This window comes from Maylandia zebra, linkage group LG16 (assembly GCF_041146795.1).
Source record: "Maylandia zebra isolate NMK-2024a linkage group LG16, Mzebra_GT3a, whole genome shotgun sequence".
NCBI lineage: Eukaryota > Metazoa > Chordata > Actinopteri > Cichliformes > Cichlidae > Maylandia > Maylandia zebra.
The window spans coordinates 16,423,314-16,446,931 of record NC_135182.1 but is presented as its reverse complement, the minus strand read 5'-3'; the positions used below and the strand labels follow the sequence as shown (position 1 = coordinate 16,446,931).

General features: G+C 40.5%; 1 protein-coding gene across 3 annotated transcripts; it reads right to left on the bottom strand.

The window, feature by feature from the left end:
- Window positions 1-369: 369 nt before the first annotated feature.
- Window positions 370-19,259, bottom strand: srpx (sushi-repeat containing protein X-linked). Of its 3 annotated transcripts, none has more exons than XM_004551328.5 (10): window positions 19,054-19,258; window positions 11,822-11,878; window positions 8,621-8,809; window positions 7,494-7,670; window positions 6,786-6,912; window positions 6,564-6,685; window positions 5,498-5,677; window positions 3,363-3,496; window positions 1,105-1,226; window positions 370-1,014 (listed from the first exon to the last, which is right to left on the bottom strand). In XM_004551328.5, exons 1-10 carry the CDS (start codon window positions 19,112-19,114, stop codon window positions 831-833), a joined length of 1,353 nt encoding a protein of 450 aa, XP_004551385.3. In that variant the 5' UTR covers window positions 19,115-19,258; the 3' UTR covers window positions 370-830. The 3 variants fall into 3 exon arrangements, with proteins under 3 accessions (XP_004551385.3, XP_004551384.3, XP_004551386.3); XM_004551327.5 differs by lacking the exon at window positions 19,054-19,258 and adding an exon at window positions 18,909-18,996; XM_004551329.5 differs by lacking the exon at window positions 11,822-11,878 and having other exon boundaries at window positions 19,054-19,259.
- Between the last annotated feature and the right edge of the window lie 4,359 nt (window positions 19,260-23,618).

Genomic DNA, 23,618 nt, shown 5'->3' with positions numbered 1-23,618 from the left:
GAATTTGTCTGCTGCACATCCTTTCTTTGGAACAACCTAGTAAGTGATACTGAACACAAAACGAAGCTGAGGATTGTTAAGGCATAAAATTCAAAACAAGAATACATTAAATATTCAAGGTTTTCCTCAGATTACTCAATTAAACATAAGGTTTAAATGTTTTGCAAATCACTGCATTCAGTGGGTTTTTTTTTAAGTTGTGGAAGGAAGTTTTTTGCTTCAAGGACAATTTGTATTTTAGGAAAATATTTAGTACTGACTTATCGAGTTCTCCTGTGAATCATTTGCCCTCTTAACTTTCTCTCTTTACTTGTCCTCGGGCACTTTTGCAGACTGCTTCCTCACACTGACGCACACAGGAGCACATCCTTCACACTAGACATATTTAATCAGTGTTTGCAAATTCAGACACAGATGCACTGCATGTACAGAGTACATCCTTATTGGGAAAGGTGCGACATAAATATTAGGTGAAAGGTCTTCCAGTTCATACAGTAAAAAGACTTTTTTTTTTTTTTTTACAAAGTAGTAAGACAATTATTCTGCTTTGAAAATAATAATAATAATAGAACAAATAAAATACAGACAAGACACAGGAATCAGTATGACTGTAATGCACTGTGTGATTAGCACCATGACTGACATCCAAACTTTTGACACACACACACAAACAAACAGACATGCTCGCGCACACAGGATACAGGGCAGATTTGGTTCAGGTAGGAACGTGTGACATGTGGATGGAAACGGGAGATCCGAGTCTTTTCTGCTGTGACGAAGGAGGGAAAGCTCAAAGATGGCTGACAGCCCATGGAAGTGTACTGGGCATTTTATGACTGGCAGGTCTGGCCCGCCTCCTGCTGTACCAGCATCTCGTCTTTGCGGAGGGGGAAAGTGTCGATGGTGGTGAATAATTCAGCCGCTGTGATTGGAAACGGGTAGCGTTGTTTGTCTATGCCCTGCTTGTCTACCAGCACCATTTGGAAAGACCTTTGAGGAATCTGGAGCAGTAACCTAAGAAATGCATTCAGTTCAATGAGCAGGAGCGAGCAAAAGTCACACATGCTGAAGTTAACAGAGGTGGGTGTGTTTGCATGTTAGTACCTGAGCTGCAGGGCCAGTCCTGGAGAAAGCAGGTTGTGTCGAATCCGGCCGACTTGTGCCGGGTAAGTCCCGACCAGCTCGATTACTGTCACATGTCTCAAGTCCAGGCCACACTGAGCTTGCTGTTCTCACAGGACACAGACACACAGATCCATCAGTTTTATGTTTTTGATTACGTTCAGCGCCACTCGAAAACAATGCTGTCTCTGTGCATGTGTTTTCCACATGTACGTATGACTACACTGTTTTAGACTGTGACTAATTTGGAGCCAATCTTGGCTCTGTTTCAAGTTAAGAGCTTGATCTGGAATCTCAAATCCGCAGCACACTAGAGAAAGCAGAACTGGGAGACATCGTGTGTCCAACAAGTATACACACTGGATTTTTGTTCATGAAGAGAGGGGGAAATTTTAATCCAGTGGAAACCCCACTCCTGTCCTTATTGCATGAACAGGAATTCAAACAATCTGGCAGGCTGTTGATGTTGCTCAGCAGGTTAAAGTTAACAAAAATAGATTTTAAATGAGACATTTTCCAATAACTGAAAAAAAACAATGTGCCTACAGTGCTGTGCAAAAGTCTTGAGCCACCTCTTAGGTCCAACAATTTATTTAAATGTCCGGGCTTCTTGAAGGACTCCCAAAGCTTTTCTTTGGATGTTTTGTGCCTCTTGTTCCGTTTTCTGTCAAGATGATCCCACACTGCTTCGGTAATCTTGAGATCCGGGCTCTGGGGAGGCCAATCCATGTCTGATAATGTTCTATTGTGTGTTTTTTTTCTATCCAGGTATGATTTTATTGCATTAGCAGGGTTCACTGCCATGCTGAAAAATGAAGCTATTGGCAATCAGACTCTTTCCAGATGGTACCCCTAACTACATGGTGGATTAAAATCTGAAAGCACTTTTTCTGCATTCCTATTTGTCCTTACTTCTCTTTGCTCTTTTCTCAGACGGCTCATTTTTTCTGGTTTTGATTAAGTAATATTGTAGAGTCCTTACCTTCCAATATAATACTCCATGAGGTGACTGCTGCTGTGAATTGGCACTTTGTAAGTAAAACCTAACTGAATAACTGTTGCAAGCATATTAATAAACAATTTATTGTAATATTGATATTTCGACTCATCCATTTATATAAACGCACGAATGCTACAGGATCCCTGCGTACGTGGGTTATACATCTGTGAATGTACAGGGGGATTTTTGTCAGTGTTTCGAATGATGTTCAGGTGATAGAGAACTTGTACAGCACTGCAGTTTGCTACTTATTTAGTATTAATATACTAAGGTAAGTATTAGAACAGTGTCTACACATGTGCTTATCTTGCTATTAAAATGTGAAACTATCTGAGCTAATTATTAGCCCTTTATTTATCCAGGTAAAAAATCAAATTGAGATTAAAATTCTCATTTCCAAGAGACGCCTGACATCATGGCTAATCTGCTATGTTATTATGAAAGCATACAGTTTAGTACATTTACGCTAATTTACAGCTACACTGACACTCCTTTTGCTTTTTAAGCTGTGAAGTTGTGGCACACAACACAGATAGATTTGGACAGACTTCACTGAGCCCTGAGGGGAAAATCTCTCCACAGTTTGCATAAAAACTCATTTCAAGTTAGATCTGCCTACTCCACACAGCCCAAACTTTCTGACAGTTCCTTTGTCTGCTACTGCAGCAAGATGATTTTTAAAGTGTTTGCAGTGAATAAATAACCATACTGATGGGTCAGTTGTGTAATTGTGTAAAATTATCACCATTTTCCCAAATAAGGTGAAAATGAACTGTTTTTTCCTTCACTTTCAAACTAACTGTAGAAATTCCTGATAACCAGTCGACAGACTGCAGGACCGATCAGTCATCTTGTTCACAAACTGACACCGGTTTATCTTTCAGCTGATATCCGAGTCACTTTGAAAGGTCAGGCATTTAAAAACAGCTCTGACTTAATGCTGTCTGATGATGTGGGAAAGCATCCACCCCAGAATAGCCTTATCAGAGCCAGTGTCACTATCATTTATTCACTGCCGTGACATTTCGTGTTCATCACCACAACACCCTCTCTCCTATTTATTTATGTCACCACTTTTACCCACTTAGGTGGCAAATCGGGCAAAAAAATCCCCCACAAACACACTGAGGCTGTCTTTGTGTGCATCATCACAGAGGACGCAAGACGCTCTGGCGTTGACTTCCACCCCTCCATCTCAGTCGACTCACATTCAGCTCATTAACTGAGAGTCGTGCCTCACCTGCAAGTTAGTCATCTGGAAGCGGTAATTATGATTGGCAGCCGTTGGCGCGGAGATAACGAGGAGCCTTCGCCTCTCATAGAACTGGTCCAGCAGCGCAGCAGCCGTACGCACTCCCACGTTGATGTTCATGGCTGTGACAACATTGAACGGACAATTTAAAGTGATGAGACAAGGCGTGACACACACGCTACAAAGAAAAGGGTGCTATTACAACACATTATTTCTGTGAGATGTTTCATCATTGATTGTTTTTGGCTGCTCAGGTGATAAAATCAAATTAATGGCTCACGGTCTTTGACCCTTGTTTTCGATTATAATCCTTACCTTTTAACAGTCCTTTGTGTTTCTGGAGGGTTTTCCTCGTTTTCTGTGCCTCCTATGTTTCCTCTTTCTGCTTTTCATCGTTTGTCTGTGTGTTTGTTTCTGAAAGTCAGTTCCTCCTGTGGCTGTCTCGCCTTTGTTCCTTTCCCTGCCTTCATTATTGTCTTGACTGAGTCCATCCCTGCCTTATCCCTCTCCCTGGTGTGAGCATTTAGTCTGTGTCCTCTGACCCACAGTCCTAACCCTGTTGTTGTCCCATCACCCTCATGTTTTTTAGTCGCTCTTGATTTCTCCAGCTGGCTCACTGCTTTCTTTTAGTCTCTTTGCGATTGGATTTTATTTCTGTATTGATTCTCGTGCCACAATGCGCATCACTTTTTACGTTTGGTAAACAATAAAAGCACTTTTTATATTTATTCTGCGTTCCAGTCTGTCTCTGTAGGTCCAACTTATGAGTTTCATTGGAAATGTGACAGAACCGAGTCGAACACATGACTTTTGTTATTCAACTGTTGCACTTTTTCTGTCTTCTTGAACATTTAATGGAGGACCGTCCAGTATTGATCTGTCCAATCGATCGGTAAGAGGCGCCATATTGTCCTCATTTTGGATTCTCATATAAAACCAGAAAAGGTTACAGGAACTATATGAAAAAAGAAAATGCACCCCAATATCTCTGCATTAAGCAGGATCCCTCTGAGTTTCTGTAGTCAAAAAATGACCTCCACCTCTGTTTTGATTACATTCAATGGTGAAGAAACCCACTTACATAAATATCAGGCCATATAATATTTAACAGGACAGAATTTCGATTTTAAAACGTCATATTGGGCTAATAAGTAAGCAGATTTTGTAAATGAATGCAAACTAAATTCTCTAAAGTCCTTGAGCTCTCTATTGAGTAATGTCCAAGGCTCATGGTTTCAGTTTCTGTGATCATTCACCTTTTCAGACTTCATGATTCCCTCTCATACTGCAATATTTCTACAATTAATTTAATCATCAGCAATTTCAGCTACCTGTAAAAACTCCCAGCAGGTTACAGGACAACAAAGTGTCTCTCTTACTGACTTGTTGCACGAGCAAGCTTTTTCCTCTGAAGATTTCATCCCAAAAAGCAAAACTAAACAGTGAAAATGAGGCTTTTAGGGAAGCTAGATAAAAGCTAGTGGTATATATATTTTTTAATTGCCAATTTAAATTGTATTTTATTATTTTAAGTTGTATCATATCGACAAAAAAACTGATCTATCAGAAGTTTGTCTTTGTCTTTAAAGTCACTGTATATTGAACCTTCTCTTTAATGAAGTAGAGATTCGCTGCATTTCAGCCAGATGGGGGAAAAAAAACTGCCAGACAAAGCAGCCAAAATGACGGCAAGACACAAAAACATTTTGACAGCCAAACCATATGAAAAACAGACAAACTGAGTAGAAAAAAAAACCACCTAATGAAAACCACTGCATATGATTCAAATGGTTGGAAGTGAAGCGTTTATACTCACAAAAACATAAAGAGACATAAAACAGAAACCCACTGGAGAAGATGTGAGCAGTGAGATGAAAACTACTTGCATGTGTGTTGGTTGTTACTACAGATTTTGTCTTTTTAATAAATCCTGAAGTACACAATGTCTACTTATAAATACAGGCTAAGCACATGACACAGTGATGGTAAAACGAGTAAGAAAGGTCTATGTCTATGTTTATCCTTCCATTTCTGAATGACTTAAACTAATACAATTATTAAATGAAGATTGTCATGTCTGTACGAGAACAGCTTGTATGGCTTGAACAGGATGCAGTACTTACGTGCACAGGTTGTGTCTGAGCCCGACCAGGTGAGTCCATACTGACACACTCTGGCAGCGCTGCCCCGTAGCTCGGAGCCGCCGGTGCAGGTGAATTCACAGGTGGCTCCGTAGTTGTCTTTGTCACTGTCACACTTCATGTAACCGTTGTCCGGAGGAAAGAGAGGGCTGCAGCGACGCACTGTTCACAAAAAGAGACGGTAAGATTCTGGAGAATTAGCTTTTTACAAGCCTGATTAACTCTTGCCTAATAGATATTTGCCATATTAGTCTGTATCATATGTTCAGACTTGGCTTATGCATAAACCGTTGTGCTAAAGGGGAAAATAAAAGCTGGAGTTGCATTCAGGTAACTGCCACAGTACTGTGCAAAGGTCTTGAGCTGCCCCTAGTTTCTATTTTGCTTCCAAGCAGCCAGTCTTGTCATTTTTTTAAAAAGGGATCTTTGGAGATTACATTTTCAGAAAAACGAATCATTCAAGCATAAATAAGGTACCTTACTCAAGGAATGAACCAGTGTTTAGTCCCCTCATAATAAATTGTATCTTTAGCCACTTTGATATGGCTATTTTATCACCACCAAGGTTTTTAGCAGAACCTCTGGCATATCTAGACATGAAAAAAAAATCTGAGGAAACTAGACAAGAAGAATAAGCAGTCCTAAAAAATGCTATCTACAGCAGATAGACATTATGGGCATTAAAATTCAAGCAAAGATCTGAAACAGAACCAGAGAGATGGATGTATGTAGGTGGATATATACTGTATTTCCATATATTTTTGCACATGTTTATTTTTGCAATAAATCACTGCACTTATTTTGCATTATACTGCAAGACTTTTGCACACATATTCTGTATGTACCGTACATCTGTTCTGTCTTGATCTAACACGTTTAACACGCATCCTAGCAAATATTGCATTGCATAATGTTAGTCTACCAATTAAATATATATTTCTATAATCTTTGGAGACTTCTTGGAGATAACCCCCTGAAAAAGTGTGTGACCAAAAACCCTGTTCCAGACAAACGATCAAAATCTTATCCTCTGCTTTTAGAGGCTCACCTCGCACTCTGACAGTGAAGCGGCAGGACCCTTTGTTCCCAGCCCGATCAAACACAGTGTAAGACATTTTATGGAGCCCCTCTGGGAAGTTGGATTTTGAGGGCTTTCCTTTAAGGATAACACTGGGGGGGGGGGGGGGGGGGGAGACAAAAAACACATTCTCAGTTTTAATCTTTCAACTTGCTCTTGGGGGCTTAACAAGGAAGCAGAAAAGCAACTGACTCTGTGAGGATGCCGTCTGCAGTGTCAACACCCTCTGGTGTGTCCCAAGTCACCCTCGCTGTCAGCTTTCCAGGTTCTGCCCACTTATCCTTCACATTTGGACACTTGATTTTTGGAGGATCAATATCTACAGGAAATTAAAAAAACAAACAAAAAAACTTGTCAAATCTTGTCATCACTGTAACTCTTGCAACATAAAGTTATACGGTGCATCCTCCTAAACCAAATCTAGCCTAGATGAAAGACATGCTTGAAGTACATGAAAGCCATCTAAAAAATCTTTTAAAGCAATACAAAAAGTAGGATGACTGCAGAGACAAAGATGAATCTTGTGAGGAAAGTGTCCTCACAGATTCAGGTGCTGACACTGTCACTGGCTTTAGTTCTGTGACACTATGACACTATGTACAGGTCACAAAGCTGAAAGCCATTTTTAGTTCAGATTGGCGCAAAGAAATGAAACACATTACACACTGGTGACGGTCAAAGTCTGCGTATGTGTCTCTGAGTATAACACACAGAGTTCTAACTTCGCCAAACACTGTATCAGGACAAATAGTAATAGAGATGTATAAGTGAGAGCTGGAGCTGACGGTGTGCCTCTGGCAGCTAATTACTTGTTAGCAGCTTAGAGGCTTCAGTCCTCTGTGGGAGATCAAACTGTACACAAAAGAACAACAACAACAACAACAATGCAAACAGTCTTACCAACACAGCTGGGCACTCCTGCACTCCACACCACGTTGTAGCGGCACGTTGCCGTCTTCTGGCCCTTCAGAGTGAATCCGGGTGAGCAGAAGAACTCACAGCGAGAGTTGAAGTAAGAGCCGTCTGAGCACTTGTAGCCACCATTAATGGGCATATCCAGCTTAGGACAACGGATCTCTGAAAGCAGGGTGAGCTCATTGTCATTGTGGTGCTTGCATGAGGGTTTCATTGCAACAGATGCATTTAAATACTTATACACACACACACACTCATGTCTCAGGAGGTGGCAAAGCCTTCAGCTGCCAGACTCCTCTCCTATGGAACGAGCTCCCAGATCAGACTCAGGATGTAGACGCTCTTTCCACAGTTAATGTTTGGTTTGAAACTTTGCTTCTGCTGCAGGTTTTTGATCCACAAACTTCTTTTGAGTCTGGTTCTCCTGGTTAATGTCTTCCTGTTAAAAAAGGGAGTTTTTTTCTCCTAACTGTCACTCACATTGTAGCATCTTTACCTTACAGCGTTGAGTACACTGAACTTGTGAATTGGACCAGTATAAATTAAACTGAACCGAGTTGCTGACGTTTGCATGCATATGCAAATTCCTAAGGAGACAAGTGGCACACAAAAGTATAAAAAAAAAATCCAACAAACTACATCCCCTAAAGAAGACTGTGATATGTGGTTCAAAGCATATAAAATTTCTACTTCTAGAATCAGGAATGAGCTCTAATCACGCAGGAATCACTTTGACGTGATGCTTTAATGTGCAGCTACAAGCTATCTGGCTGCACTCAGAAACAAAATCTCTCTAGAACAGTCAGTACGGTCTCATTTGCTAAATTTGGGCCGTCCACAAAGCGTGCCTGTGGTCATTTTGGATGACGGCTCTGTTAATAAGATTTGAAGGCTTATAGACAGCTTTGGTTTCTGCAGTTTTTCTGCTGATTGGCAGCTCTGTGGAAGGTTCTGGCTCCAAACAGCGGCATCTCTGGGTTCCCAGTTTGATGATATCCCACCTCCCTTCATCCATTTTGATAAGCATGGCTATAATGCGTGTGTTGAATACATGCATGCATTTAAACAGTGAGAAACACAATGTGTGCGCATGTTCAAGTGGACTTTCTCACCTCGGCAGGCGTAGTTAGAGGACCAGTGTTTGCTCGCCATGCACACCACCTCTGAGCTCTGAGCTTCATATCCCTGCTTGCAGCGGATTTTACACCGTGTCCCCATCACGTTCCTGTAGTGCTCTCCTCTGGGTGTGCGACAGCTCACGTCACCATGTTTAATTTTAATGGGTGCGCACCACGGGGTTCCTAAAAAACAGCAGAACGAGGCACTGACCTTTTCTTCATCGTTTTATCTCATGTCTTTATGGTGTGGCCTTGAGTGACAGACGCTCAGTAACAAGCACTTACCTGTGATCATAGAAGCTTAGAGAGAGACTTCCACTGCCAGAGTGAAAGAACAAAAACCCACCCATCACCTTGAGTACAGGCAGATACAGTGGATTTCTTATTACCTTTTCAGTGACTTCCATTATCCAACAGTCTCATGAGGCAAAGGAGATAGTCTCACTCGAGTAAAAGACTGATAATAATGTGTGTAGAGAGCACTTAAGTTTTTGTGTGTGCGTGTGGTTTCAGAGCGTGAAAGGCACCACACCAAATACAGTCTTTATTAAGAATGCAGCTCTTTTTTATCCTTATCCTTAACTGATTTAGGAATCAAAGTTTATGGTACCCTGGATCCATTATCATCTTTCCCTGATTAGGACTGTTCCTGATGCTGATAAGGATGACCAGGGAAAGTTAAAGTCTCGAAAAATAGTGCCTTAATTAAAGGAAGAGTTTGACTTTCTTGGAGATCTTAGAGAAGACAGTTAAGAAGTCTATTTCAGGTTTTCATATGGAGCTACAGTACTGTGCAAAAGTCTTGAGCCAACTATTATTTCTTTGTATTATGTTTCAAAAGCAGTCTTGAGCAATTTGTCTTTGAACACTGGCTGCTTTTTCACTCATTTTCAGTCCAGTCCTTATACCTGACCATTTCAGATGTATGTTTTTTGTTTGTTTGTTTGTTTGTTTGTTTGTTTTGTTAAGCCACTTAAGACTGACCTATAAATTATTCAAACATACAAAGGGCACCAAAAGCAAGGAATGAACCGGTGCTGTGTCTACACATAACAGACAACTTAGCAAAACCATTTTTTTGTTTCTTTAGGCACTTTGTTAATAGCAGCCTGTCATAAAAACACATAATTTGTTTCCATTTCTTTGGTTGAATTGACAAGAAATGCCAAAGATAGCACATCTTGACAGGCATAAAATAGTAATTTTGTCCCAAGAACGTGACTCGCAATACATGACTGGACCTCAATGGCAGTGTGGGATTATCTAGACTGAAAACAGAACAAAAGGCAGCCAACATCCAAATAAGAGCTTTGAATGTCCTTCAAGAAGAAAGTATATCTAAGTGATTTCAGGCTGTGCTGAAGAATAAAGGTGGTCGTACCAAATATCGATTTTTAAACTTGTTTGAATTGTACAAACTCAGTTTTTGCCTCATATATTTTCCATGTATGTTTACATATGTTTCAATCATTCATTACATCCATTTTCCATTTTTCTAGCAAAGTATAAGGAATTGAGGAATTACTACTACAAGACTTTTTGCACAGTGCTGCACTTTCAGTGACTCCGCATAAGCTAAACTCTGCAGACTGAATTCAGTGTTCACTTCTGATAGATTCGTTTATTAAAGAGACTGAATCAATCTTCTAATCTTCTCAACAAACTTAAAGTAAGAAAGAAAGTATTTCTTTAAAAAAAAAAATCAAACTATTCCTTTGAGATCTTTGCTTGAAATTGCACATTTCAACTCGCTTCCTCACAGAGTGGATAGCTGCCCATCTCTGTGATGCTTGTGTAAAATTTCTTGAATGTTGCCAAATTTAAGGGGCCACAAGGTTCTTATTCCAATACAGGAAAATCAAAATCTGCAGTTTATTTCCTGCTGGCTCTAGTTGAACATTGAGCCTGCAGACCACCACAAACACACAGAGGAGAATACACACAAGCTCAGGCTTACTTCCAGGTGGAGTCAAAATGAGTTTTCATTACACAGCAAACCACCCTTGCTCCTTCTCTCTGTGCTGGTGTGTGTGTTGGCAAAACTTCCACAGCCAACGAGTAAGAGAAAATATTATATCTGAGCTTTTACACGAGGGGAGAGTGCGGTTTGGCCGGGATGATAATGTTCCGTGTCTAACTGACCCTAGATTTAAAATGGGAAGCTACTTTGACGTAACAGTGTCAGTTTACAAAACTGGCTGAATGAGCTGGTGTTGAATTAATGGAGGAACTGAAATGAGTTCAGCTATTTTTGTTCAAGCTAAACAATTTTTTAGTATTTTATCGAAAATTTTATCCTGTGAAATTCTTGCCTCAATTTAAACTTGGGTGTATACACTATCTGACCACTTCATTAGGTACACATTGCTGTGTATTCGGCCTTCAGAATTACTTTAATTCTTCATGGCAGAGATTCAACAAGGTGCTGGAGACATTCCTCAGAGATTTTGATCCATATTGACATGATAGCCTCACACATGCATGATGAGAATCTCCCATTCTACCACATCCCAAAGCTGCTCTTTTGGTTTGTGGAGGCCATTTGAGTAGTAGTTACGCCACCAACAGTAGCATGAACCACTGATACATTACAGGATGGATCCATGCTTCCGTGTGGCTTACACCATCTGAATGTTACAACAGAAATTGAGACTCATCAGACCAGGCAACATTTTTTCAATCCGCTTCCTGTTTTCTGAGAGGAATGGCATCTTCTGCTGCTGTAGCCCAGCTGCTCTTATGCATGCCTTATTTATAATGAGTGGTTTCCATTTTTGCCCAGGAAACTGAATATTTTCTCTTTTTTCGATCACTCTCTGTAAACCCTAGAGATGGTTGTCTAGAGAAAAGCCCAGTAGATCATCAGTTTCTGAAATCTTCAACAATACCCAACAACCACGCTACATTTAAAGTCACTTAAATCCCTTTTCTTCCCCATTCAGATGCTCAGTTTGAACTTCAGGGGGTCATGTTTACCATGTTTAGATTCACTGAGTTCCACCCATATGATTGCATTATTGCACAGCTGAATAGGTGTATCTAACAAAGTGGCTGGTGAGTGTACTTTCTTAACTATAGTGCATTAATTGTCTACTTCTAATGTAAAAACGTCTTGAATTCAAATGCGAGTTAAGTTTAAACTGATCCTGTATGTCTGCGTGCATGCTGTGGCAGTGACAAACCAAGTGTCGTTACCTCTATAGGTATGAGAATACCAGTCCTCGTCGTCTCCGTAGGCGTACCGTCCTGACCCTGGGGGTAAAAGAAAGCAAGAAAAAAGCAACTAATACAATGAAGAGCTACGTTTATGTTGGGCAATGTTTGAAAGCTTTGTCCTGAGCTGACCTGCAGGGCTTTTATCCGCCCTGCAAAACAGCACCAAGAACAGCCTAAAAGTATTGCTCAACTTCATCTAATCCAGATACCACGGGTGGGAGTAATCAGAATCCACTGGACAGAACACATGCAAGAAGAATAAGTAAGTCCCAAAAGATCTCTGTTTTCCAGTTGGCTTGGAAAAACGAATCTTTTTAACACAGGGATACACTCTGTGATCCTCATTTGAAACGTTTTGCTACAAAACAGCTCCTAAACATATACCCACCATAGCCATCGATATTGTGTCATCTTTAGCAGTGACACATTACTGAGAAAACATGAAAAAAAAAGCTGAAATGTGACACATCATTGAGAGGCACTCACAGCCAATCTGTGAGGAGCCAGGGGGATTCATCTAGGAAAGAGGATGAAGGGATAGGGAAGATAGAGCAGGCCTGGAGCTAATAAAGCTGAGAGGAAATGAGTAAGGATGGGGTTAAAGAAGCAGGAATAAAACTGGCTCAGAGACGTTATGAAGCCCGGCGTGAATGTGTTCTCTGTTCAGGGTCCACAAAGGAGGAGTGTTCAGACCTCCTTCAGCACCGTATATCGGCCACATGTCAGTCAATGAGCCCAAGATAAAAATCACCAGTAGCTACCACTCCTTCTTCCTCAGCGTGGTTTTTCTGTCAGTCTAACAAATGCTGTCTGGGCGAAAATGCTGCAAGTCATATAGCACACAGTTACACACATGCACACACACAACAAGCTTTGAGGTTTCAGCATTCAGATCACACAGCATCGACTGCACAGAGCAAACCCACATACTGAGTGAGTCAGATTTAGCTGTCTAATGGGAAAACTTAAGTGTCTGCTTCTTAATGGGGCGAGGGAGGGAGGAAAGAAAGTTATGGAAAACCAATTACAGGTGTGTCTGTGTGTCTCTGTGTGTGTGTTTCAGCATTATAGTGAACACTAGTTAGAACCACATACACCGTCAAAGTTATCAGCTCTGAAGGAATTTGCAGCAACTGCAAACAAACAGGATGTGATCATTTACACTGCGATGCAACTGGCACTCATAACCCTATTTTTGTGCTTTTTATGGGTAGACTTAAAGATACGTTCATTTATAGAGAATTTGAAGGACTTGTGCATTTGTTAACGTTATCTAACTGATTAGAACCTCGCTGTTTACTAGATTACTAGTTCAGTTTGCAAGACATGCAAAAAACGTGTTTTTACGACTATCAGTTAAAATGTAATTGCTGTGAATCAAAAGGTAGGAAAAGCAGTGCATTTGACACCGTTGCTAGAGCTGTGTTTACAAAAAGAAATAAAAATCATCACTGGATCCTTTTTCACTTTTACTGTGGAGTAATGTACCAAGATGGAGCAGTTACAGTGAGAAATTGCTTGCACTTTGCATAACAAGAAATCTGCTAATTAAATATTGGGAAAAAAGCAATTATTCACAGACTTATTTATTAAAACAGGTTGTTTTTTCACCAGTTACTAGAAAAGTAGCTGCCTAAGGGGTGCCAGGAGAAAGCCTCTTCTCTAAAAAGAACATGGCAGCACAGCTTAGTTTTGTAAAGCTGCACAAAGAAAAAGACTTCTGGAACAGTGTCAGCTGGACTGTTAAGACCAAAGTTAAGATGTTTGGCCTTAATCTACTGAGCCACGTTTAGTGGATCCATCCACGCGTTTGTGTTGTTTATGCCAAACTCTGATCCATGCAGAGCTGAGTGATTCCCTTTGGGTTTCCTAACACACATAAACAGGCTTTAATACAATAATCTTACTCATCTTTAACACCTTTTTTAAAAAATTGAGTTCCCATTCCTTCTGCAGTTTTAACATTAGTGAGCTAATTTATTCAGTCACCCTTTATCTTCCTGAGTTTTACTTCATTTAATCCATTTTGTTCTAAATTGTGTTTTTTTTGGTAACTGCAGTGTGAGAGTTTCAAAGCTTGTGACATAAATAAAGTGCATTCTATCGTATTCTATAAAAATGTGATCACTGTTTTACAGCCACTCATTTTTCACTGGCTGCATGTTATCAGAATGGGTCAGTGTGTCTGACATGATCACTGAAGTTGTTGTAATAACACAGTTTGCCTTACTAAAACCACAGACAATATAAAAGATAGATGTAGCTTCATAGTCGGAAAAGTGAAGCCACGAAGTGCCTTAAATTTGCATTCTTTATGTGGCCACCAGGGGGCAGTGCTTGTGGCTGCAAAAATGCTCCCTGTCCTATTGAACTGTGTGAACTTTTCTGCTGAGTTTATGGACCCAGTTGCTAATTTTGGTTCATACTGAATTAAAAAATAAAGTCTCCTTTCTAAATCTTGGTCATTCTATATTTTAGAAATGAGGATAATCTTGGGTATGTTCATTGGCTAATGATATGTGATTGGCAAGGTGTTAGCAAGTGAGCATGCAGTTTCACAGTCATCCCGTCTCTGGACACAGGAGGGTAATGAGACACAGGTGAAACCAATAAGGACACAAGTGAAAGAAAAGCTAAAGACAAATGTGTATCTGAACTTTTACAGGAAATACCAGGAAAGGCTGGGAAACTTAAAACAAATGGATAAAATAACCTAAATAACTAAGAGGATGAAAATAAGTTAAAAGCTTCACAATAATCCAAAAACAACTAACAAATCATAAAAACAATGAGACCATGACAAGTCATGCACATCACTACTTTTCATAAGCTTAAGGTAAAAAAAAAACCATTTGCCTCACTGTGTAACTTATAACTCCTTATCATTCACAACTAAAACAGCCAACATGTGTAATAAAGATCAATAAAACAAACAGAAATGCTCCTCTCAGTATAAAAAAACGCTTTATGTAACACTTTTGTAGCTTGGTGTTACCCAAGAGTGTGTTATGGTGTTTCTCATTCACCCATTCAGAAACACTCACACACCAAGGTGGTCACCTGCCATCAGGAGCGACCTTGGTTTAGGAACAGCCTCAGTCTAAGGACACCTCACCAAAAGCTGCATCTTTCAGCTATATTGGCTAAAAGAATAATAATTTTCTTTAAAATGGGATCAGATACAAAATCCATGATGAATGATAATCTCACCACCAGGAGAGATACAACAGCCATAAATCTTAGTCGAGCCGATCAATAGCCTCTCCCCAAACTCAATTATTAATCTCTGTATAATTAAATAAGATGAAACGCTGTTGTGCCACACTGGCCTGCAGGGAACAAATAGTTAACCCTTCCCACTCTCTAAAAATGCTTAGCACACATGTAACTTATTCATCCACTTTGTTTACACGTTGCAGAAACCAATTTGGGTCTTGGCTCTGTAATAAACAAAAGCAACTAAACAAAAGCATTGGAGCTCAGATATTCATCTTCAAAGAACAAATAACTTTTTCTTATATTGTTTACTTTTGGAGTAGACATCTTTTTTTATCTTTAGACAAACAAGCAGCCATGAAGGACGGAGGGCACACAAGGATGCTCAGAGCAGCGTGAACTCTCCCATCACTGATGTCTCCATCTGCAGCTCTCAACAGCTGCTGATACCTTTCTCACCCATAGGTGGGACAGATTTGATTGGATCACAGCAGCTACGCAGCTGGAATAAATGGACTGGGTCTGGTTTGTGCTTGTTGATGAGAGAGCTCCACATTCAAAGGATTTCAAAACAGGGATTGAGCGATCTGAGACTTTCCTTCATTTATATTTAACGAATCTGTCAACGCGATGAGGAGGGGATCGGCAGCCAGCATCATCTTCCTGTCCATCTCTCTTACTTCAAAGGAGTTGTCAGTGTTAACAGTGCAGGAACGGCAGGAGCTTGCCTTCCTGAGAAACCTCTGGGAGTGAATATGCTTTAAATTACAGAGCCTGATTCTCCAATTAGCTGTTCTCTGCAGGCCTGTAATACAAACCGTCATTATGTGGAAGAAGCTCTTTTCCGGTAAATGTGGAATCGTGGCTGCAGGCTACCAGAGGGGAAGAATAATAAATAAAATGCGCTGTCATTTCTGTAGAACTCAATTCAAAACGCCACGATTACAAACTTACATAATTCCCTTTTTTCTGCACTAATGACTTGTGTCTCACTTACACTCACGTCTGCTTTGCTTTTCTCATTACATCAGCAGTTTCTGACCCTGAGGAGCAAACTGCTCCGGGTTTCATCTCCATTACCTTACATAGAGGTACAGTGTTACACCCTACAACCCACCACAGCGAGTGAAAACCTATTAAGGAAAGTAAACTCGCCTAAGTGCTCTCAACTGATGACGCCTTGATGCATCTGGTTTGTGTGTCTCGTGTAAAAGCAAATACTTATATCCAGTAAAACCTCTGTAGGTACTAGCCAAGCAGGATGAAGCACTTCATCCCCTGAGAGATACAAAATAACTACAAGCTGTTGGCAGCTGAGGTGTTTGACTCATTCAGTTAGTGTTCACCAGGTTCACTGCTAGAAACCAATCATTCCACACCGGGTCTTTATTTAGCATCTGTTTGTCCATTCGTAAAGCAGAGACAATCAATATTTCTGCATCAACAATGGGTCGGATGGACCCCAGGAAGGATAGTGAACACTAAGGGGGGATGTGGGGAACACTGCAGTTTCTCCTGTTTTAGTGTTTCAGTTCACTCAACATTTTCAGAGGAAGGCAACAATTTTTAGAGAAACATTTGATCAGCACCACACAGACACATGCCATTCAAATGGATGTATGCATCATGTATCTTCAGGATTCACAGTCCAAAATAATCTGCATTTATCTTAAAGTGACCATTGTTGCAGCCCTTCATTTCATCCACCTTCTCAGACAAGCTGTTGTCCCTCATAAACAGCAGAGCGATAGACCCATACATCGATATCCGGTGATTTAAAAATATAACAGAGTGATATTTAGACACACGAAACAGATTTCTCTAAAATTTCTCAAACATGTGTTTCTCTCGTCACTTCTTTACTCTTGATTTTAGGTTATTGGTTGTTATAAATGCTGATACCATTATACCGACAAACAGCTAATACTGGCTCATATATCAGTCCAGCCAGTATTGCTCGGACTCTAATAACCACCAGGCTTGGATATCAGTTTAGTGGGAGAACTGTGTTCCTGAGATGACCTCATGAAAAGTTCATGAGAGTTTGCAGACAAGACGGCATCTTCAGGGCAAACTATACTGACCACTGCGATCTGCTAGCAACGAAAGCAATCAAAAAGAGGTTTTTGTTGCAGCATCCTCTTTGCAACCAATTTCACAGCCAAGAACCACTCAGGCACACTTCACCTTAGCGACTGGAGGTAGCCAAGGGCCCGTCTCACACTGCTTATTAACTTATAGATTGAACTTATTGAGTTCACTCTATTAATCCTTACAAATATGGTTTTAGTACATCATGGCTACAAGTGAATAATGAAGACTTCATTGAACATTTTGTAAATCCTCCTGCTGCTTTCTCTTTCAGCCACATGCAAACGCCTCTAATAACACTTCAGTCTAAAACTAGCTACCCATTAACCAGAAAGGCATTTGGAAAGTGCATCCTTCACCAAGGTCAATATCCCTGTATTGCAATGAAGAACGTGAACCAGATCCACCCTCAACTCAAATATTGTGGATCCAGGATGGGAAATTTAAGAAAATTCTAAAAAGCTCTAGCACTGACTGAGGAATTACTAGAGAGTTCTTGGTCTGGTCCTTGTGCATTGCTTTGTAATTATGCAGGTTGCTTTCAAGCAGACTTCCTCAATGATGGTACTTGCTGGCATTTCCTCAAACTACTCCCTTCATGAGGTGTATGACCCACATCAGTAAAACATACCCTCATGGAAAATGTGATCTGGCTGTGATTGAGTGACTACATGGCCGTACAGTAAGCCCCCCCCCCCCCCCCCCCCCCCCCCCACACACACACACACACAAAAAAGAGCCCGAAAGGAGCAAAAGCAACTGCACATCTCTAGATTTGACTCTGGTGCACTGCCAAACAACCCTGGCCATGGCTAACTAATAAAAGGCTTACTAACCAAAAGAAAAAAACACAAACAGAGCCCAGTAAAATAAACTCCTCATAATAGATACTGGCGCATACACAAGAACAGACCAAAGTCCTGACTGTCGGCTCAATGAGCAGTTTTTAGTGTGTCAGTATGAATCTGCTCCACAGCTTGTGTTCATGTTTCAGCCTGTATGATCATACAGCAGCGGTGAGCCACTCTCAAACCATCTACAGGCACACAGCCACTGCAACTGGCTGCACAAGCTGGGACACACACACACGCACACACACACACACACACACACACAACACTTCATCCGGATGTACGCTTTGAAGTCATTCAGCTTCTCGCTGGAGGCTACAGGCTTTATGTTTCTGGATCTTGCACATCAACGGTGATTAGTTGCATTATGGAGTGACTGCTGTGTTGGACAACGTCTTGTTTCATTCATCCAAAGAAAAGCAGTTATTTTCCATGAAGGAACAGTGATAGAAAAGTTAACAGGGGCAGTAAACTCTTTGGAACTATATGTATTTGGAATTCAACATTAGAACAGAAACTCTTTAGTGTTAAGTAGTGTAAATAACTCCAAACACCCAAAGCCAAAATATGTGAAGGCCCTTTGTTTATTTTAATTCAAAGCTCTTAGTTATTGGGGTCTTTTCAGCCTCTTAGCGCGGTATCAAAGATTAAGAGGTGGAGGCATGAAGAAGCGAAAATTAAACTTTGAGCGCAGATCAGCTGCGGGCCTGTGATTAGTGCCACCGACCGAGCTGTGCGCACAGAAACGTCCCCCACATGCACACTGCACTCCCCCCGCTCACCACCCCCTCCACGTAAACACAGCCGCGGTTCACCAAACACCAGCAGCAGGGAGGACGAGAAACCTCAAACTCAGTTCAACTTACAGTCATCTCTAAGCCCAAAGCGCATAATTTAACTACACTTACCCTTCCACCAAGCCACTGGCACCGCCAGAGTCTGTCCATGTGGACTCTCTCTCAAGATAAGCTGCTCTACCATTTGATATTTCTTCTTTTCAGCACGGTTAAAAACGTCCGGAAGATGAATGAGAGGCTGTAAGTTGCTGTTTACCTTCATACCCGGAGCAGAAGCAGAGCTGGACAAACAGGAGCAGCAGCGGCCACATGTCCATGTCGGGACGCGGGACGGACGTTCCTCAACATGTGAAGGGGAGCCTGCAGGAAAGCTTCAGTGCATTCCTTCTTTCTAAAGGCCCGCCTCTTGCTCCAGAAACAAGGGAGGATTCTCTCCACACAGCCTGGCCCGACCACCGGCATGAGGGAGCCAGACAGGGAGGACAGTGCCAGGCTCAAGGCTAAACTGTGACCCAAGTGCATCAAATCAGCCCATTTTATTTTTATTCCTTTAACTTGTTTATTTACTGATATACTTTGTGTATTTTACTCAAGTGACTACTGTGCATATATTTATTTTATCTATCTTTAAAATACACGAAAAACTATCAGTTGTATAGATAGCTAAGTTTATTTGGCCCCTTAACGACATTTGATTGGAGCATTTTCCCTACACCAACATGGATACAACACATGCACATTTCATTGTGTGTTGCTCATATTTAGCTGATGGCTTGAGGAGCAAAATAAAGTTATAAAGTGGTGGATAGGTTTTATTTTGAGACTGAAGTCTCAAAGTCACAATATTTTGGTTTACCTGCAAATGTTCTGTCATCATGTTTGCCTCTCCACGTTTTGGTGCCTATTGTAAGGTGTGAGGATTGGTCCAAATACCGATGGTATTGGATCAACACTAGCACGATACTTGATTTTGATCCTCTAAGTTCACTATGAATTAATATATATTATTTTACTTATTTATTTTTTAAATAGTTTTATAGCTCATGTGCAACCCAGGTCTCTACAAAAAAGAAAGCATAAATTTGCAGTATCCCACCCCACCACTTTATTGGTGAAATAAGATTTAATGTCACCCCTGCACATTTCACACTTTTACAGCTTCGCTGCATCTCAGAAAAGTAAGTAAATGAGTACAGTTTTGTGCTATGTGCTATGCAGCACATCTCAAGACAAATATCACAAAGTGCTTCACAACAAAATACTAAAAACATGGAGTCCAAAAAAGTTACCTGCAAGCAACATTTTCAGCTCCTTTTTAAAAGAGACCACAGAACTCGGCTCAGTGGGAGAGAGTTTCAGACTGTGTTGCAATAGCACTTTGTACAGAGTTTCAACATCTTTAACAGATTTTAGATTTCAGCCTAGTTTAAAATCAGATGGACACTTTTCAAAAGTGACAAGTATCAGCCAGTTGTACAACCAGTTTGTAATTCCAGTGAATCTTTTTAAAGTTTTTCCAGAAAAAATCATAAATCTTCAGAAAACTCAGAGCCTTTCTTGCCTTTTTTTAGCAAGTTGATTTAAAATGAAGATAAAAGTAGCCTCGCAGCAGTGTTTTTCACACACATCATCAAACAAGCTTTTATTAGAGTGTGAGTTCTTTAATCTATCACATTTAATGTGAGAAATGGAAGGGGGCTTTTATGCACACTTGGGTATATTTAATTTTATTTTACAAACATGTCCAAACTTCAAAATAATGAGGTCAGTAATCTCTGTGAGCCAAGAGTTCAGGCTTCAGACTGGCCAAACGCGTTTTGTTTTGTTTTTCACTTTTAACTCTGTGTGACGTCAGTGAGAGCGGATATCCCTAATATGGTCATCTCAAGCATACACGCCTGACTGTGAGCACACAATCCCCACCTACCTGCTGTTTGCAAGGGGTAACCAATCAGAAGCAACTTGAGAGAGGGAAATAAGCTAAAATAGCTTCTTTAAGACAGTGGATGGTAGTAGTATTAGACATAAAATTATAATTTTGAGCTGTGAATCACAGAGCAACCTTAGAGTCCAAGAATTAAAAAAAAAAAATCAGAGATATGGCACTTTATTTTTTGTCCTGTCTCCTTCTGCTCTCTTTTCTTTCCCCTCCTCTTACCACCAACCAATCGCAGCAGATGGCTGCCCCTCCCTGAGCTTGGTTCATTATGAGGTTTCTTCCTGTTAAAAAGGAATTTTTCCTTCCCACTGTTGCTATGTGCTTGAGTCGTGTGATTGTTAGGGGTTCTTTCTAATATTGTAGGATTTATCTTACTATATAAAGCACCTTCAGGGAAATGTTGTTGTAATTTAGTCCAATATAAGTAAAACTGAATTGAATTATTAGGTGCTATTAAGCCTCCAAATGCCTTTTCTATCACTGATCTAAAACTGCAAGTAGAAAATATTTATGGTTAACTTACAGAGTGAACCACTGAATAGTATTTTATAAAATTAGATATAACTGGAGCCACAAAGCTTTTGTACTTATGACTCTGCAAACACATCATTTTAAAAGTCTACAATCAAGAGTTCATGAATGTAAATACAGAAGATCTTACAACAAGGTGCAGACAGCTGGTTACGCTAATGAATATGGGGCTAGATTAGACTTTGGCAGCAAGCATTTAAAGGCGCTTGCACAGTTCTGATGAACTTGTAGCAGAATGATGAGCAGAGACAAGTATGGAGGAGGAGAGAGACTGCTCATCATCCAAAGCATCTGTCAAACACAGTGGAGGCAGTGTTATCGCATGGCTGCAAAGGCAACCCAGGAGTTTCTCAAGGCCAAGCAGAAAAGCAAGGAAGGTCAAGCAGAACATCTCAGTGGATTCTAGACTTTATTCAACTATTAAGAACAATGTGCATCATCCAAACACTTAACGAACCTAAATGTGACAGATATAAAATTACGCATGCACATACCGCACTGCTGACACTTTTATTTATGATCTTGTTTGCATGTAGAATAGTATAATATTTGGTACTCTTAGTTTAGCGAAGGCAGGACTTTTGATCTTTGTTTGTTTGCTTTAAGTTTATGTTCAAAGCATTGCATGTTTCACCAGAATATAAAATAATTCAGTAAAAGTAAAGGTAAAGTAAAATAAACATTAAAAGGTTGTAGTTAGTAAACCGTTACAAATTTTGTCTGAACTTCTGTATATTTGTAAAGTTGAGTGTTAATGAAATCATTTATGATTGGAAACGAGTATTGATGTGTATTGTTGTGGCCGTTTTCTCTGCTCTGTTCCCTTTTGGAAGCTGAAATATTCCCCCGCAGAGAGCTCTTGTTTCTTTCTCGTCCCCTTAATAAGTCACATCCATTCTGTCTTAACAGCTGAAAATAATATCACATAAACAATGGCTGCTTACAGCAACACAGCTCAGCACTTAGTAATGTTAGCCGTTCATTGTGTTTGTGATTCACAAGTCAAAATGTCTGCTGTGAACCAGCTCTGTTTACCTGATAGGGTTTAAATTATATTAACCTTTATGCTGAGCCGCTCTGCTCTTTCATCACCACTGGAGAGCTGCAGAAACAGTGCAACATGGAAACTTGGGCACAAGTTTGCTCCCTGTTTCAGTTTCCTAATGATGAACATTTTATAAGAAGTCGAGCTGAATCCAAGTTGTTTCCTAGCAACAATACTCTGATGAGATGTTCTATAGTAACCATCATGATCTGTCTTTAGTGTTTTGTCTCCTATAGCTGAAACAGAAGCTGTTTCTGTAGTATGTTTTTTGCAAGATCTGACTTGACGTTTACTTGACAGTCTTCTAGAGCTAATGATTGCTCTGTTTCATAACACGTGTACATGCACGCACTGCAGAAAAGCTGAGAGAGTACAGAGCTCCTGCAGGACTAATTGGTGTTTAATTTTCTGTCTAAGACAAGCATGAGGTTTGGATAGAAACCCTGTGTAGTGTGTAGTGCAGCAGAGCGAGTCCACACATGAAGGTGTCAAAACTCTCCTTGTCTCGACAGGGAACAGGAAAGAGGGGCGTGCAGTGAAACGACTGTGAGAGGATCTCCAGAGCAGTAATTATATGTGGGTTCAGGTGACCGTCTTGGCTTTGGTTGATTCGTTTAACACTTTGTTGTGCTGGTTACCACCAGTAATTTTGTCTTAGGACTGTCTCTGGATTTAGTCCGATGAGTTTAACTGTTGTTTACAGGCAAGAGCTGCTTTCTGATCCAGCTCAAGACAAGAATTGTGCCTAGTGTAAACACAAAGTAGTGTTGCAGGAATTTAGTCAACATCAAGGTAGCAAAGAATAACTGAACTTGAGCCATATGCTGAATGTAAAATTTGAATCAGTGAATTATTACAAATAAATAAGAAAGATTTCTACATAATTTTTATGCATCCTGATAAAATTTGGGCTTTTGATGATTTCTTTGAGCTGCAAGTTTAACCCCCAGGGTGCTTTAGGGGTTCGGTTTGTAGGGTTTGATTACGGGTTTTGAGAAAACATTTGGACTTGCTCCACTGACAAAAGGCAGGAGACTGGAGACCAATTAACGGGGTTCAGCTGACAGCAGGAGGGAACAGAGAGAGAACAGATTATTACTGATCGGGGCATGGAGGTGAAGACAATCTGGCAACGTGTGCTGCACACGCCCACTTAATGTGGGGCTGCTGTCCAAGTGTGAGGAGAAGAATTGAGGTCTTTGACTCTGCCCTGAGGCAGACCTGCACTCCCGAGGAAAAAGTAAAAAGCAGTTTTAACAGCCCAGAGTATGCTACTATCACCTGCCACCATGCTTGACAGCTGTTC